Below are 18,098 nucleotides of genomic sequence, written 5' to 3' on the forward strand. Positions count from 1 at the left end.
TCTGTTCTTTCATTGGAATATCTTCCCTTAAATTTTAATCCACGAAAGAGAGTTCTCAAATTGCCCTGTTTTGTTTCTTGGGGCAGATATTTCAAAGTAGAAATAAAAATATTTGCATCATTTTTTAGTCTTTTAAGCCACAAGATTTTTCAGCTATTATAGTAAAGGAGATTCCTATCTGTAATATTTTCTGAAGTACCCAGTTTAAAATATGTACTAATGAATATATGTGTAAAGCAGTTTTGAATGTGTTATACTGTAAATCTGAATCCAATAGGCCGGATTAAAATATTTGTCATAAGTAGGTTGCCAGCAAATATTCTCATGAGTAATTTGGCAAACACTATGAAATAAAAGACACATTCGAGCAAATAGGATTTGATTGTGGAGATTTCATACACAGGAAAGGAGCTGGAATTTGTAGATATAGGAATTTTCATAAAACATTCTTCCAGCTGTACTGCAAATGACCCCGTGGGTCTTGATATCTCCATGTGACTTGTTCTTATGAGCAGTAAGAGTATGTCTAACTTATTTTGATTTTTATTGAAAATTACACTTGTACATAAAGCCTGTACACAGCCTGGTACCTAAGCAGGTTACGAATTTTGGCCTACCTCTTCTTTAAGTTTCAGTTAACTAACTAGAGACAGATCTCCCAGACTTAATCCTTCCATTTTCAAAGGATTACCCAGGCTTTGAATTTTGTGACTAGGACTTTTGTGATTGAACACTGAATGTTTAAAATCCCTCCAAGACCTACAGATTTCTCTCAAGTGCCATTACAAACTCCATCAAAACTTTTCAGGAGGATTATGAGTCTCAAATCATTAGGCATTAAATATCTTGCCACTGTACGTGGTATCAGTCTGCCAGAAGTTGCATGTTGTTCCAAAATGTTCATACAGTTCACTTTTTTTCTTCTTTGATATCTTCTTCGAACAGATAAAGATACCCTATCTCATATCAGACAGATCTTCACCAGTCCACAGCTGGACCTGAATCCTCAGTTTAACCCAAAGATCAGAGAATACTATGCAGAAGTGCCATTTGACATGGTGACAGTGAAGATAGGAGCAGAACCCTCTAACTGTCAATGCCATGTACACCTCGACAACAAGAAGGGGCCAAGGTATGAGCAACAAAATATGAGTGCAAAAACCTAATTTTGGAAATACGCTATAATGTTCCAAATTTTTTTTCTAAGGCAGAGAAATTAAATAATTTAAATCAAATCATTGAATTATTTAAATGTCATTAAATTCTTCCTCCCAATATTTTCCTGTTTTGATGTTAACTGAAGTTAACATGAAGTCAACATGATTGTATGTGAAAAGCTCAAAGATTTCTTCCTTGTAGAATGAATAAGAATAGCAAGATGTTCTTTACACTGAAAAGTAAAAGCCCTGCATGTGCACTTCTGTGCCTTTCAGCATTTATTTCCCTGCTAAAGGAAGAAGAGCACAGCTCAGCTTTGCTCTGGTCTGTCTCTCTGAGCAGCTTGTCTGGGAGTCCATCATGTTTGGCTAGTGGAAAATTTCAGCAGCTAGCTACACTTCTGATTGCATTTGTCTCCCTGCTGATGTCATCACAAATTTGGGCCTGCCAGGAATTATTGTCCCTAATGATTTCATTCACAGATTTCATGTCAGAATATTTACCACTGCCACTGTTTTCACTAAATTTCACTCTCAATATTTTTTCTTCTTGAAAGATCTTCAGAGAGTTACAAATCCTATTTTGCACTGTTTTTATTTAAGCTCATGTATTTTGTAAGAAAAAGAAAATGTTAGAAGTAGCAGACTCTAGGAGCAAGAAAAGTTTAGCAGCCATAGATAAAAGAGTGTAAGTCTTTGTTTCTTTAGTGTTTATTGCTCTTCTTTCCTGTTTTGTCATACAGCATTGCTAACTACCCCCTTGGCCTTGGCTTGAACAAAGTCATCATTCTCTTAACGGATGATTTGCAGCCCAGCCCTGAGATTGTGAGCAGCTACAGAATCACAATTTATCGCGAGGACCGCCCCAGCCTCCCTTTGTTTGATGACTACATGATGTGTGGCTTTGTGCAGGTATTGTCTCTGCATTCTTTTGCTATACACATTAATGGGAATAGCTGGTTTCTGTTCATCCCATGGTATAAATTAGTTTTTGTTGAATTGTCTGAAATTCAGCATTTATGCAACATTTTGGATGTAAAAGGCAAGCTCAGTGTAAGTACCTGTTACCATGTATTTGCGAACTACAGGTTAAGTAATCCTTACCTTGGTCAGCCAAAACTTTGTTATAACTTATCATAACTGTCTTTCTCTGACATTGGAGCCATGGAAATCCTTTTACTAGGAAAGATATTTATGACAGTCTATTTATCAGTGTTCAAGATAAATGCTGCTGCATAATTTATGAATGAACACTGTTTATTCTAGATCAATAAACACAACAGAAAAAGCCTCACTCATAATTCCAAAGGAAGGGATGACTGTTGCTTACATCACATTTATCCAAATAAAAAATTGGGAATGCACATAATTTACTGCCAATAAATAGCAGTCCTTAGGAAGGAGTGGGTCTGTTGAATGCAAAAAGGAGCAAACTATCCAATATGGCTTAATAAAGGCTGGGAAAGGGGAGTTCAAGCTAAATTAGACTCCAAAATGGAAGAAAGCTAGTGAAAGTAACAGTGAAGATATCAGTTGATGAAACTATAGTGATAAAAATATTATGGATGATAGAGAAAACCTGGAACACATGCTGGATCAGAGCTGTTTGTATTCCAGAGTTTGAGGACTAAATGTTGGCTGCTGATTGATATGATGGGCAAAGATAAACCAGGCAGTTCAAAGCAGGAAGTGGCATTATAAATGGTAATCACTGGCAGTGTATTTTTCTTTGGAGTTTTAGGCAGATTAAAAGGATTGATGGGTTTGTTCCAGATCATCCAGGAGTAAAATGTTTTGTCACAATTAATTCTGCAACCAGGAAGCAGAATTTTCAAAGCTATTGTGTTGAAACTATCATGCTTGTTCATGTCAGATATCTAATCCTATCTTTATTTATTTTCTCTATGAAAATCTTAGTATATTCTTTAGCAAAACTTGTTTCCCTTCCCTGGTTTCCTTCCATTTACTGTAGAAGAAGGTGGGAGACCAGGGTGGTAGAAGGCAGAGCATTTATATGGTGGGGATGTTGTTTTTCTTGTGGAGAAATAAGCTCAAGGGCTTAAAACAGGAGTCAAAGAGATTATAAATGTTGATAGCAAATTCTATGTTGACAATAATTATCTCAATCTGCAAATCAGGACTACCAGAGAAAATGTAGGTAGTAGTCATAGTGTACTTAGTGGTGACCTGAATACCTGATTATGATGTTGTCTGGCCCTCCACCTATTCTTTGTCTCTTCTGTCAGACTTCTCTTACAAGCTCAAAAGGTCAAGGACCATCTTCTTATATTTGCACTGACTGAACACTACATCTAGTAGTTGCTACAGTAAAATAAGAATGAACACATATAATAGCTGAGATTTCAGTTCAGTTGTACAGAAACCTGCTTGACATCTTAAGTGTGACAATATGAAATGGAAAACAGCAGTAAGATGAACTATAGTTATATTACTAGGAGAACACACTGTCTGGAAAGATGTGAAGAAAGCTCTTTTTGTGTCTTTATTTGGGACAAGTATCTGAGTGTAGGAACAGGAATTCAACCTCAAAAATATCTTCCGACACCAGAGTTTACACTGCTGTTAATGTTTTATGATACCATTTATGAGACTGAGTGTGAATCTTTGAAGCACTGTGAAGGCAAAGAGATCTAGACTGATAAAAATGAAAAATGTTTTAGAAATTTCTTTTGATTGAGGTTGGTTTTCTGCTCCTCTGTGAATAACTACTCTCTAACTAATACAGTTGTTCAGAGCTAGGGATGACTTCAGGAGTCTAGAGTAAAAATGAGATGAAAAGCATTCTTGTGGTATCTAATAAGCACTGTGAAGATACAGTATGAGATTCTAAAACAACTTTCAGATATGTTAGAGGCAAACTTATCAGAGAGTGCCTTTAAAAAACAAACAAAGGCTGGAGCTGGAGATAGAAATGGCATTCTAAAACATTTAAAAGGCTTTTTTTCCTATTTGCTAGAACAGAATGTATTGTCAATTGCTTAGAATGATTTTTTTTAATCAACACAAAACTCAGGTCTTAAACAGTATCATTACATTTTGCTCTTCATACCAGAGAAAATTATGCAGCCTTGCAGAGCCAGTTGATACACCCCAATCAGTGGCATGAATACTTGTTCTCTTAGTAATGAAACCCTGTTTTAGGAGAAAAAAGATAAATACAACATGAGCTGATGGAGTCTTTGGACACTTGGACACTTGACTAGGCACAAGTGGGATCACACATGAGGAGGGAAAGGCCACTGATAGTGGTGTGGTCTTTCTCATAGAAGGCTTCAGTTAAAATTCTAATCCATCAGCTTTTTTTCCTCACTTTCTTTTATGTTTAATCTCTTTAGGATATTCAGGTTTCATTGCAAGATGATACTATAAAGAAGCATACAATAAAAAGACAGAGTGTGGGATGTGGTTTCCAACAGTCTAGAAATTCTCATGCAGTTGAATAATCCTGGATTAATTTCAAGGTATCGAGTTGAGAAGTGTGTGGTTCCAAGCCTTGCAACCCCTAAAAAGGGAAAAAAAAACATTGTCTCCTGTACTTCTTGATAGCAGCTGTAATATCCCCATTAAAACCAAATTAGTGGAGGATAAACTGTCATCTCACAGTAGCACCTTCAGCAGATTTGGTTGCCTTCTATTCAGTGTTCTATATTTTGACAATATTGTTTGGACTGTAAATTGAGAGGTTATTGATTTTTTCTTGAACTTAGTTTTTTGCATTTGTTGACAATATTCAAATTAAATCTCCTTGAAAGAAGTGGTGCCATTTCATTATCACCTCTGAAACTGTGATATGGAAGATAGTCAAAATCCAGGGCAGTCAGCAGAAAAAACAGTGAGCTCTTAAGACAGAGTTATCAGCATCACTCTCAAGTGAAAGATCCCAGACTATGTACATACTGTCATAAAGGACAAAATATTTTATTCATTCTTGCACTGCCCATTATCTTTAAAATGCAAACAGATCTATCTATGCCTCACTTGAAATGTGTGGACGCTGCCTCTGATTGTTAATATTTGCCTAACTGCAATCCTGGGGATTAACTACTGATGTGCTTAGGGAACCTTTTTTGACCCTGTGAACTTCTGTATCTATTTGTACCTACAGTGTCCTGTTGCCACATGACTTGTTTTGTTTCTTTGGACAGTTGGTTGGTTGTGGGTGAGTTTGGCTTCTTGGTTTTTGTTGTATTTTAATAATACGGATACTTATTTGGGTTTGCATTTATATTGAAAGCAATGGATAGCTGATGCTATATTTTATAGCACAGTGTGTTTCATTCTCTTATATTTTCTTTTGCGCATTTGTACATTTGATTCCAAAATCAGTGCAGTGCTGTGGGCTGATGTTCTGGCTGTCCCACAGCTTTTGCAGATCTGACAGAACGAACTTACCGAACAGCTTCAAAAACTTTCCTGGTTTTTATAGAACATCTAATGCTTATGTATCATTATCTCTTGTATTTTTGTAAATCCTTTTATCATATTCTTTTCCTGATAGCTAAAGAAGCCCAACAGAGCTTATGATGAGATACTGGCATAGCATTGCTGACATATAACACTAAACAGCTGCAATGCAGCTGGAAACAAGATGCTAGCAACAACATATTTATTTCTCTGTCTGTCTACTAAACTTCCATTGATCAAAAAGCAATTAAGACCTAAGACTAACATATTAACTATATTTAACTTTTGTATAAACTTTTTGGAGTAGAGATGAAAAAAAAAATCTTTAGAAAGAAAGAAGCTTTAAAAAACAAAAAAAAGGAAATAATTTCATTTTTGTGTTCAGGAGAGAGAATACCTAAATGAGAATACCTATTTGTTTTTCCGCTCAATTTATACATTTCCAAAGGAAAATAGAATGGTTTTACTTTGTTTTAAACTGTATGCTGTTGCCATTGCAATGCTTTTCATACCAGACAGTAGAAGTAAAAACTGTAAATTACAGAAACACATATTAACTCTTTGCCTAGTACTTCATGCAAAGATTTCAAAAACCTTGCAATTATTAAATAATGTCAAAACCCCCCCCCAAAAAAAAAAAAACAAAACAAAACAAAAAAAAACCCCAACACAAAAACAACCAAACAGCTTAGGAGAGAAACAAAGAGCTTCTCCTGTAGCAGGACAGGCTGGATGCACACTAGTCCCTTCTGAATTTCCCATTAGTTTAATTAGATTCAGTGTGACCACCCTTACAAACAACCCATCTCTTCTGTCCTAAGGACATTGTAAATGCCCCGAACAGACTCTTGGGTTTTGCTGGGGTTTTGTAGCAGCAGCTGAGCCTCTTAGCAGTTCTGAGTTTGAGTGTTTTGCTTGAAAAGGCATGGAAAGTGCATCTCTGGAACTACAGGCTAATTATATCAGCAACCAGACTGTATGTTATTTGCAAATTTAGCTTACTTCCCTTTTAGAGGAAAAAAAGAATATCCATTATAGGAGCAATCATGCGTTGCATCTGTCTGCCTTCTCAGGTATAGAGCTGGTGAAAATTTTTTTTTTAGTGGTTTTGAATTTTTCAGAAAACGGCATGAAAATGCCCCAGATATCAAAAAACTAGTTTTAGTGGGTTTTTGTTGTTGGTGGTGTTATTCAGAAGAGGATGTTTTGATTCAGTGAGGACTATTTGACTTAAAATTTTTAGCATTCAGAATTTGTATTGGTGTAACTGTTAGATATTTTATCCATTGTGTAGCCCAGAATGCTAATTCTTTTGAAGGAGGGAGTGGCTGGGACAACAAAAAAGCTCACTCATTAGGTCTGAAATAGCCAAGTCTAAATTTTCCTCAGAAACACTGGTGAGAGCACAGTATGATAGTCATGTTTTCCAGGAGTAATGCCAACTTAAGCATCCCTTTCCCTGCCTGCAGCTACTCATGAACCAGATGGGAAAATTTTTTTAAGATGAACTAGTTTCTAGGATAAGGTTGTCATTCTCTCTACGTGAACACAAGGGAGGGGGCAGAAATGAGCTGCTGAGCACAGAAGGAAGGTTAGTGGGTGCTGTTAAGACAGCTTTTTTTTCTTCATGAAGGAAATTCACGTTGAGATTGGATTTAAAGCTCTTGCTGGTTTTAAATGAGCAGGAGCTTCATGTTCAAAAATTGTAGAATTGATTTATGGGTGAAAACACACAAAACACTAGAAGTACTTTTGCATTGCTATTAAGCTGTAAATTATTTTGTTTGTGTATGACTGCAACCCACTTCCCAGGGAAAACAAAGTGAGGTTCACACAGCCTTGAGGAGCAAATATGTAGCAAACTGAACATGTGTCAAATTGTCAGCAGTTCAGGTGAAAGGCACAAAATAGAGAGCCAATAGAGAGGGACTGCCATAAAAAGAAGGGTGAGGTCTTACATCTTCAACTGCTGTGTGTCAACATGGTTCAATTAATTTCAGGGGAGAAATTCCAAGTCATTCTGATTGAATACCTGTCCTGACAAATATACAGTTGAATTCTTTTCCATTATATATGCCTGGCAATACTTATGAGTGAATTCACTTCCATAAAACAACTGAATTTTTTAGTGATTTTCCTAAATACCTAGGTGAAACAACATCTTAGAATAATCTAGAAAACTACTTGAAGGTGTTTTTAAGTATTTAAAGATCAAGGGTTGTTTAATCACCATTTGCTGTAAGTATAAACTGAACAAAGACCTAAATTTAACAACTTGGTGCTTTTAAAAAGTATATTTAAGATGATGCAGAAGGGAGAGATGTAAATAATAAATACACCTAGGTAATTGTCATGTAGAGGGTTAATTTGTGTATGTATCTCAGAGCAAATTTTGTAGAGTCAGCATGTTCTGTCTTTGTCAACATCTATACCACTGGGGAGGGAAGGCTTACCACATTTTCTTAATTATACCAAAGACTTTTGTGATGATTTAAAGCATTGCTCTGTAGATGAGTCAGAGGAACAATTAACAATTGTGATGGATATTCTTTACATTTATGCAGTTCTGTGCTAAACTCCTTCTGGATCTCAGAACCAGGATGTTTCTGTTAGGCTGACATCTTAATCAGCTGCCAGCATCTGCTGCTTTAAGGAAATGTCCCAAAACCACAGCAGAGCACAGATCCATCATCAGAAGGAATTAATATAATGTTCTAGGAGTCAAGCTCATCTTTCACCTACAAAGTTAACTTCATAGATAGTCTGCACTGTCATCTGGTAGTCGCAAGTCCACATAATCAGTGCTCTCTGTGGGACATCTGTTGCACTCTGAGGAGGCCACACAGAGCAATGGGCACAACTTGGGAATAAAATGGAAAATAATAGCAAAAGAATTAGTCTGTATGTGCTTCTATTTAGGCATCTCTTGCTCTGAGCATGGAATAAAAATTTATAGTTTTATTCTGCATTTCCAGTAGACTGCGCCTGACTAGGATCATCATCTTCCTCTCCAATACTTTGGGGACGCCACATTACAGAGCCCAGACTTTAAGGGTCAAGTTCATGTTGGCACCAGCTGCCTGGAGAAAAGTTTACAGTCTTCCAGTTCACAGTATTTTCCTTACAATCCTGATTTTATACTTGTTGTGCTTAATCTTCTCTATGTAGCTACGTTTCCTGTTAACCGTGTGATTCGAGATTAATACCAGATACCCTCCAGGAAATGTTGCCAGAAGTTTCAGGCAGAGACCGAAGAGAGCGGATGTTTCCATGCAGCAGCAGCTACATTTGTCATTATTGCAGTGCACTGTACTTGGGAAGTGGTGTGTTACAGAGATTGCTGATGGATAAATTGCTTTGAGACAATCTATATGAATACTGATTCAATGATTCAACAGTTATAAGCCAACAGTGACTGGGATGACACCAAAGAACTAATTTGGTTTATAATCATTATCCAGAAGAAGTTTTAAGTTGCTATAATAATTAGGCCTTAAAGGCTGAGAATTTTATAGGCAGCTTTCAGCCTTAGTTTTTCCAATGTTCCTTTTCCTTGGTTGGCACTCTTGTGGATAAGAACTTCTTAAATCAGGAGTGATATCACTCTTCAACACCACTGAGTTTATTGACACTACTAGAGTTGTTTGTAGCACCTCCTACCTCAGCAGTGGAAAATTTAGTATCTCCTATCATTCTTTTCTTCTTTTATGTGTTTGTAATTTAGCACAGTGTTACTAGAACATCCCACCCTCCTAGATACTCAGTAAGGTGACTCCTGACTTGAATTGTTATTTTGCAGTTATGCTGCCACAGAAAAATGTCATTAGTAGAAAATTATATGATAAAAGATAAACCTCAACAACCTGACAATTCCATTCTTTTGTGTGCTCAGGCCATTCTCCCCTTTCATACAATTACTGATGTAATCCCATGAGTGTGCATGACACATTGAAGATAGAGAAGATGAAGATCTGCCCATAAACTAGCCAAGGAGAAACTCATAATGTCTTAACTAAAAGTAACAGGGAGTTAAATTGTGACCTGTTTGATTGCAACTGGTGAACAAAATCCCACTGGCGTTAGTGGGGTGTTTGGTTGGACATTTCAGCCTTACAAGAGCTGCTCCCTATGGTGCTGCAGGATGGGGAGAGGCTGGGCAGATACAGTACTGTGGGTGCAGATTTCATAGATACACTGCTATCTCTGAGCCCATGACAGTCTGCTAATACAGACTGGAAGAGATCCAGGTTTTTCTGATTCCTTGCCTCTAACCTAAGGATTAAAATGTCTTTTTAAATAATAGCAGCAAATCATTGTGGGTGGCTGTGAAAGGAGACAGATGACAGTAAATGCTGGGTAGGCAATTTTGCTCCTGGGAGAACACTGTTCTCTGGAAGAGTTTATCAGAAAACCGATTTTTATATAATTTTTGTCAGCTATGTGGTTTTTTGTTTGTGCTAAGTTATCAGACAATCATCCCACATATCTAGATTTTCAGTTATGGTTCTTCTTTGCTCTTATTTTTGATGTTTTTAATATAATATAGGTCCGGTAACACTACTGGAATCAATTACATTTTGCTAGAGAACTGGTAGCACTAACTTTTGCAAAAGATTCCTCATACCACAGACTTTTTTTGTGCTTACTCTTGCTTCCTCCCTCTGCCCTACACAGTAATTTCTCCATGCATTGCTGCATTGTGGTGCAGTTCAGGCAGAGACCTATAGCTTGGTGGTCTGATGGCCCTTCAGGGAGAAGAGGGAGCCACATGATCAAATCACCTCAACCTGAGGCCAAGAGAAAGAGTGTTTGTGGGGGTCCTGGCCCAGCCTGACTAGTTTGGTTGCCTCCTTCTGGCTGTTTCTGCCTACAGAAAGGCACTGCTGGAGCCAGACACTGGACAGGCAGAGGCAGGTTCTTGAGTCATGCCCTGTGTTGTACTGGTGATATTACCTTGTGAAGGCACCTGAGATGTCTGGAGAGGAGCAGATGTGCTTGAGGACTCTGTCTCCCTCTACCAGCTGCTGTTCCATGATTCCACAGGGAACCTAGCTTAGCTGTCTCAATCACCGTGCTGGGTCAGGATTTGCATTGCCTACATTAACTAGGCTAAATTAGGAAGGTAGAGTGAAGCCTGTAATCTTTTGATGCTTCAATTTCCAACTATACAATATCAGGACTTAAAAATTAATGGCTCAGTAATGCATAAAGCCTTACAGATCTTTGAATGAACCACATAAGTATGAAAACTTGAAAGTTTGAGTTCAGCAGTTCTCCTTTACAAGTTCTAGAAATTCCAATGACATTTAAAAGTATACTAGTTGAAGGGGGTAGGGAAGAAAAAGGGGTCATCCAAAGTTTCTGAACTGAAATATTTAGCTTATGTTTTGGGTAAATAGTTGTGTTAGTGTTTGCAGTCTGTCAATGTATTGAATTCTGTCTGATTCATGAAGAGAAAGTTCATTAATTAGAAATAACTTGCACTGTATGACAGCACACAAAGTATTACAGGCATGATCAGACTGCCACTTTATAAATCACAGACAAATCAGTACAGGCATATGGGTGAAGTATTTGCAAAGTATATGTTTAGCATAAATCTGTGGGATTTTTATAAATGGTCATTTCAGTTTTTTACTGAAGCAAAAGTTGTAGTTAAGGTTAAACTTCAATAGCTTTGTGTGATACACCAGGGCTCTCTGGTGCCTTGGTTACATTTTTTGGGGAATGGTGGCACTCGCTAAAAGACTGATGTGGCAGTGGAGTTAGAGGCTGTTTGTGCTGACTGAGCAAGTCTAAGTACAAGGAACAAACAAAGTGCCTGTGCTACATGGCACTCAGGCCATTCCAGCTGCATGGTAATGCAATATCACAATTTCTGGTACATGAGCTTGTTACTCTGCAAGATTTTCTGCCTTGCTCCCAGACATATCCATGAGGGATGTATGGTAAAACTGTCTGGAGCCACTTTTGAGGTACACAGAAGTTGCATGTTCCTCAGTTATACAGTTGTACACCTCAGCTCTTCCAGTTCTGGGACTCTCCAAGTAGACTGTCATTTGGGTTTAGTAACAGCTCCTGTGCCTAATTTTGTGATGTGTATAACAGTAAAAAAGAGAAAAATACCTATCCTTAGTTCAAGCCCTTTGAATAGGGAAAAGGTTCCCTTTGTCTTCCACGTAATTTTTATCTAACCTAACTAGACTTATTTCTTAACGTGTAGGATCAAAAAATGAGGCTGTAGAAAAGAATATGCCTTCTACTGCATCTCTAGAAATAATTGCTCATCTTTGATCACATTGGCTTTTGATGCTAGTGGAAATTATTGGTGGCATTCTGGCATTGAAAAGCTGTGAAGTGGAGGTATAGGTTGTTATGAAGATGTAAAGGGAAGTCTAATGAGTAATAGTAATTTCATCATAAGTCTTAATATCAATTTGTCTAGACTTTTAATGACAGTCATAAAATTCTGATTTGGTAAAATAAAAGCAAAAATTAAAATTTTGAAATTCAGCCGAATGGCACAATAGGACAATGAAGAGTGAAGTAGTTTATTGCTGCATTTGCATAAAGGCTGTCACCTCTTCCAGCTATAGCATCACAATGTATATTTGAAATGCAGATTGTTTTCCCTGTGTGCCATTTTAATAAAGAGGATGGGTGGAACATGACCAAAATCTTGCTGTGGGTCTCATGATCTCATTTGAAGGTTTGATCATTTTTTTTTCTCCTTGAAAGGGCTGTGAATGCTGTGGCTCCAGGCGTCAGTAACTTACTCAGGCCACTGCACAAAAAATGGGAAATGGGATAATTCCATATCTCAGTGAATACCTCAAACAAACCTGAAGATTTTATTACAAAATGGCTCAGTTCTTGAGTTCTGGGCTTGTCCGTGATAAAAGTGGGAAATTAGGTCACCGTTGTTAAAAAGCTTGAGAAATTGCATACTTCATGGACTGGAGAATTGTAGAATTATTTAGCTTAATTCATGTATGTCTCTAAAATCAGTCAGAAGTAGTTGTACCTAGGTCACAGAAACCTAGATGTTTTGTAGTTTCATCTAGAAGAACTTAGGAAACTCAGAATCCAACTTCTTTTCTTGAAGTTCAAGAGACAAATAAGGAAGTCGGTGTTCTAGATTATTTTTCTTTGTTCCTCAGTAGCTTCTTCTTGTAGAATCTTCTTAATTGAGGTCCAAAATGGAATCCTAGCTGGCTTGTCATATTCTTTTCTGTACAGAGCTATAAATGTATGAAAAAGGCTTTACTGTTCTAAAGACTGCTGGTTTCTGCCTATGGTGCTCCTGAGTAAGATGGTAAAAGCTTCTTGCAAGGAAAATCATGGTTTAATTGGTCTGATTTTGTGTTTGTTTAACAACTTGATAAAGAGCAGTAAAACAAGTCATTGAAAACCATTTACTATGCAAGATGAGTCCAACACCTGAAGGACAAACTTCTGCCAAAGTCAGGAAGCCAGTCCACCACTGCTCTTGTTCCTTTTGGAATCAGGGTAGGTAGAAAACACAATCACTTATGTAAAACACAATCACCCATATATAACAAAGAAGAGACTCAGATTTGATGCATTTTTCTTTGCTGAGAAAATCAGTTTCACAGTATAGATCTATTGCTATTTCTGTAGCTGTAAAATCTCTGTATCCTACAGAGAACTGTTATTCTCCTTACCTGGCCCTCTGCAGTCTGTGTTTCAAAGCTGAAATCGAGGGCATTCATTATTGACAGTTCAATTGGTGTATTCTTTTCGGTTCACCTCATACACTGTTCTCAAATTCGTCTGAAAATGTGAAATAGCCTGTTGAATTTTCCCCTTGATGATACCACAATAGATGTGAAAGAAGAGCCTTCAACATAAGGCTTCCTAAGTGTTAACAGATCATGAAAATTGGCAACAACTGTTGTGCCGAGTATCATAACCTGCAAGAGGAGGGCCAGCAATTCCACAGTGATGAGAAGAGTGCTTGGTGTTTGAGCTGTGGTCACATTTGCCTTTCAAGTCGTTTGGGCCTCCATGCCACACTTTTCAGGAGAAGAAAGCTAATGCAGCTGCCTTTGTTAATCAGTCAGTACGACCTAGGCCCTGGGGGAGGCAGGCAAAGGCAGATACATACTGAGACACACAATCCTTGCTGATTAACAGTGAAAGCTGGTAAAGTTACTCTCTAAGCCTGTCTGGCCCATCAGCTGCAGAAATGTAATTTAGATGATTATCTACATGCCCATTAAACCTTGTGACCCATCACTAGTCTGTTTGAAGTTTGCCTGCTTAAACTCGCTAATAGGAAGAATAGAAGGATTAACTCAGAGGTCATGAAATAAGAGAGCAGCAAAGAAGATCACAAAAGAGCAGAGAAGAACTTCCTACTGCATGTATTTGGTAAGGAGAAAGAACTACAGTACCATGATCATCTCAGCAGATACTGTTACTTTATGGAGCAAGCAAGCCATCTGGAATTCAGGCCATTTAATCCTTTGTGTGTGTGCTTTCAGTCTATTTTGTTTAGCTCTACAAATAAAATGAACTACCTGTGTGATGAATGTTGTCACATTAGGTGTTTACTAAACATAATACAAGATAATAGAGCGTGGAATCCTCATGGACAGTAAGAGTTTCTGATTTTGTTCAGGGCTAGAGTGTGTAGATATAAACAATGGAAAAATTTAAATCAATCACATCAGAGTAGCTGCAGTCAGGTCAGCATCAAGTCCAGTCTTGTTTCCTTTAGGATAAGAAGCTCCAGCCATTACAGGTGCTTGTTAACTTAAGGATTATGAATGAAAATCATAACCAGTGGTCTATTTTTTATTTGGTCAAATTGGAATAAATATAAAAATTTATAATAATCTCCCAAAATAATTTGCAGAATGTTGCAATGAAATTGGTGACCAGTTAAAACTAAATTCATAGGGAAAAGATGAGACGTCTTGCAGAAAACAGAGTGGAATACATGAGTACCTCTGTAAGAGTGACCTAGGGTCTGACTAGTTAATGGAAGAAAATGAGCTTGAGGTTTAAATGGAGTCTTGAAGGTCATTTACCTACTTTTACATATACTGCCACTCTTGAAATTAGTCCTTTGCCCTTTTGCTAAAGACAGGCTATTTGCTGAGAAACATTGGTTGGGGGCATATTTTGCTGTATTTCAAAGAAGAAAAAACCATTCCTCTCATGCTATGTTTGGATCTCTAGGTTTTGCAGTATTAGACCTCTTCACAAAGAATTATTGTGGTCTATTTTGCAATATTTTGGTATATTTATTTATTTAGAATTTTTTCATATAGTTATGATTAAACATACTTCTGTTTCTCATTTAATTGTTTTGAATCAAGCATATTTTCCAGTTGTCTCAGACTGTTAATTTACATGTACAGCTCTGTATGAAACACAGCAATATGCTACTAGCAGTATTCAGTGCTGTAGCAATTCATTTTAGAACCTGAGACTTTTCCCCCAGTGTTTTTAGTATTTTTGTGACTGATAATGCAAACTCAAATGCCTGATGCCCTGAAGCTAATGCCTGAAATTCAGAGTAAAATGCATAAATTTTAAAATTCTACTTTAAGCATCACCTGAAGATGCCTTGTACATTAATCTGGTTACAAGATTTCCAAATTAGTGTCAACCACAGTTAGATCTTCAGTGTAAAACTGTTAGTCTTTATGTGTTTGCCACAGTGGCAGTCGTTCTCATCTTGAAAAATATGAAGGTTTTAGGAGGGAAACAAACTTCTGTTGCTGATCATAAATCTTCCATTGAGTGGCATGTACTCAGCTGTTTGCAACCAGACTGCTTCAGAGGACAGAAGTTATTCATAAGTCTCATTCCATTGGTGTTGTCTGAAAAATAAAGTAGATGCCAATATCTGCTGGGAAGCCTTGTAGAAAACAGATCAAAGGCTTCTGGAGTTTATTTAAGAAGGAGCAGTTGTGAGAGGCTTAATGTCTGAGTGTGGCATGAAAAGTGAAACAGCCATATGCAGAAGTCCTCTGGACTTCAGTAAAAGAATTTGAGTAATATGTGGTACAGGTGGACTGTTGTCTCAGCCTGTCATTCTTTTATTCCTTTGTCTCTAAGGAAGGCATCGCCTCCTCTGTTTAACCCCATTAAAATTTTTTTCCTGAAAGTCATTGCAGAATAAAGCCACCTTCGCTTAAGCAGTGTTATCCCTGCAAAAGAGATGCTGTCTTCTCTAGGGCATTTAATTTGTTTAAAGGTCTGTGAGTTTGTCTAATTCACTTAACATGTGTCCAGTGTTCTGGCCAGCATTTTTACTTTGGTTGCATGAAGCTGTGTCAGATAAGATTTGGGATAGATATTGGGAAAAGTTTCCCATCCAGAGGATGTTTGGGCACTGAAACAGGCTCTCCAAGGAAGTGGTCACAGCACCAGCCTGGCAGAATTGGATAAGTGCAAACAATGCTCTCAGACACAGGGTATGACACAAGGGCTGCCCTGGGCAGGGCCAGTAGCTGAACTCAATGATCCTTATGTGTCTCTTCCAGCTCAGGACATTCTATGATTCTATGATTGGAGAGTTTCTGAATGAGACTTGTATCTCTGTTTTAGGTGTGAGAAACTGTCTATTTTTCCATTAGAATTGTTCATTTTATTTATGTTTACTCCTCATATGTCTTTGTAATGGGTTGACCCAGGCTTGACCAAGGCCCACCAAGGCCACTCTATCATTCCCCTCCTAAATTTGGCAGGGGAGAAAAAATATGATTAAAAGATTGTAGGTCGAGATAAGGTCAGGGAGAGGTCACTCAGTGATAACTGTCATTGGCAAAACAGACTTGACTTAGGGAATTTAGTTTAATTTATTGCCAATCAAAATCAGAATAGGATAATGAAAAGTAAAACAAACCTTAAAAATACATTTCTTCCCACCCTTCCCTCCTTCCCTGAGCTTAACATTGTTCTTGATTCTCTACCTTTTCCCCACCAGTGGTGCAGGGAGATGGGGAATGGGGGTTATGGCCAGTTCACCACATGTTGTTTCTGCTGCTGCTTCCTCTTCAGGGAGAGGAGTCCTTACTGCTGCTCCAGCATCTCTCCCACAGGAGACAGTCCTCCTCTAACTTCTCCAGTGTGAGTCCTTCCCCAGACTGCAGTTTGTCATGAGCTGCCCTGGCATGTGTCTCTTTACGCAGGATAAGTCCTTCCATGGGCTGTGGGTGGATCTCTGCTTCACTGTGGACCTCCACAGTGTGCAGGGGCACAGCCTGTCACACCATGGTCTGCACCAGGTTTTGCATGGGGATCTCTGCTCTAGCACCTGGTGCAGCTCCTCTCCCTTCTTCTCCACTGACTTTGGTGTCTGCATAGTTCCTCTCACATATTCTCAGTCCTCTCTTCTCTGGTCACAATTACTTCTGCACCAGAAATATTTTATGGCTGGTCCATCTTGGATCTGGCTGGCACTTGCTCTGTTGGACATGGAGGAGCCTTCTGGCAGCTTCTCACAGAAATCACCCCTATAGCTCCCCCCTGTACTAAAGGTTTGCCATGCAAACCCACTGCAGTCCTGTAGGGTGCCTTGATTTATAAAATACCTTGGGACAGCTGCAACATCTTCAGTTCATACCACTAATAGATTGTAATAAAAATAGTGCCTGTGCTTTCCTATGGAATCATTGCTCCTGTGTTTTAGGGACTTCCCATTATTTTCTTCTTCCTTCAGACATTCCCTATGTGACTATGATTTCTTCATGGATGGCGACCAACAGCAGAAAAAAAACCAAAAACCCACAATCTTAGAAGAACCCAAAAAGGCTTAAAAATTTATATAAATGACTATCCTGATATCTCAAGGTTGTCCCCACCCCTTAGTCAGCTTTCTCTTTATTGGCCTTTCTCTTTAAAGGCCTTTTCCTGGCCATACCAGGCTGTGCTGGGAGAAGGGCTGAGTGTTTCCAGTCGCTCTGATATCTTAGTTTGAGTTCCTTTGTCACTTTAGAAATCACTTCAGAAAAGGATCCAGGAACCTACTAGGAGATGCCACATGAAAAAGATAAAAAGAGAAAGGGAGCAAGTATCAGTTGCCTCAATATTCACTTCTTACCTCATCAGAAGCTTGGTATCACATCTTCCTTCAAGCTGCTGATCCCAAAGAGACTAGGACTGTGCATACCTGCCAGTTCTGTGTAAGTGCTCAGTATGTTCAAAATCATTTTTCTACCCTAATCCAAGTGGCCCTGTGTTTTGGTACCTGTAACAAACCCTGAATACCCTGAATGTTGCTGGCTGTTCATCTGATAGGGTAAGGTAATTTTCATGACCTCTTGTTGCTATATAAATTTTTTTTTCTATGAAGTATATGGTAACAACTCAAAAACCTCACTGATACTCCTGATAACTGTCCCCGTTGTGCTATACCTTTCCTGATCTAACAGCCTAGTGTTTTTCATACTATTGAGCTACACATATAAATTTTAAAAAATATTGGAAAAAAAACTTCTTGAGGGATTTTCTTCTTTTAATCAAAACTAAAATATTCCT

At 38.1% G+C, this 18,098-nt stretch overlaps 1 protein-coding gene across 3 annotated transcripts in view; it reads left to right on the forward strand.

Moving 5' to 3' along the window:
* CPED1 (cadherin like and PC-esterase domain containing 1) overlaps positions 1-18,098 on the forward strand; it is a 145,214-nt gene that overhangs the window by 72,156 nt on the left and 54,960 nt on the right. For all 3 annotated transcript variants that reach the window (XM_063155345.1, XM_063155347.1, XM_063155346.1), the window contains exons 15-16: positions 946-1,132; positions 1,901-2,069. In XM_063155345.1, the coding sequence (XP_063011415.1) occupies positions 946-1,132; positions 1,901-2,069 (356 nt within the window). The remainder of the gene's footprint in view (positions 1-945; positions 1,133-1,900; positions 2,070-18,098) is intronic.

The sequence above is a fragment of the Melospiza melodia genome, chromosome 4 (assembly GCF_035770615.1).
Source record: "Melospiza melodia melodia isolate bMelMel2 chromosome 4, bMelMel2.pri, whole genome shotgun sequence".
Classification (NCBI taxonomy): domain Eukaryota; kingdom Metazoa; phylum Chordata; class Aves; order Passeriformes; family Passerellidae; genus Melospiza; species Melospiza melodia.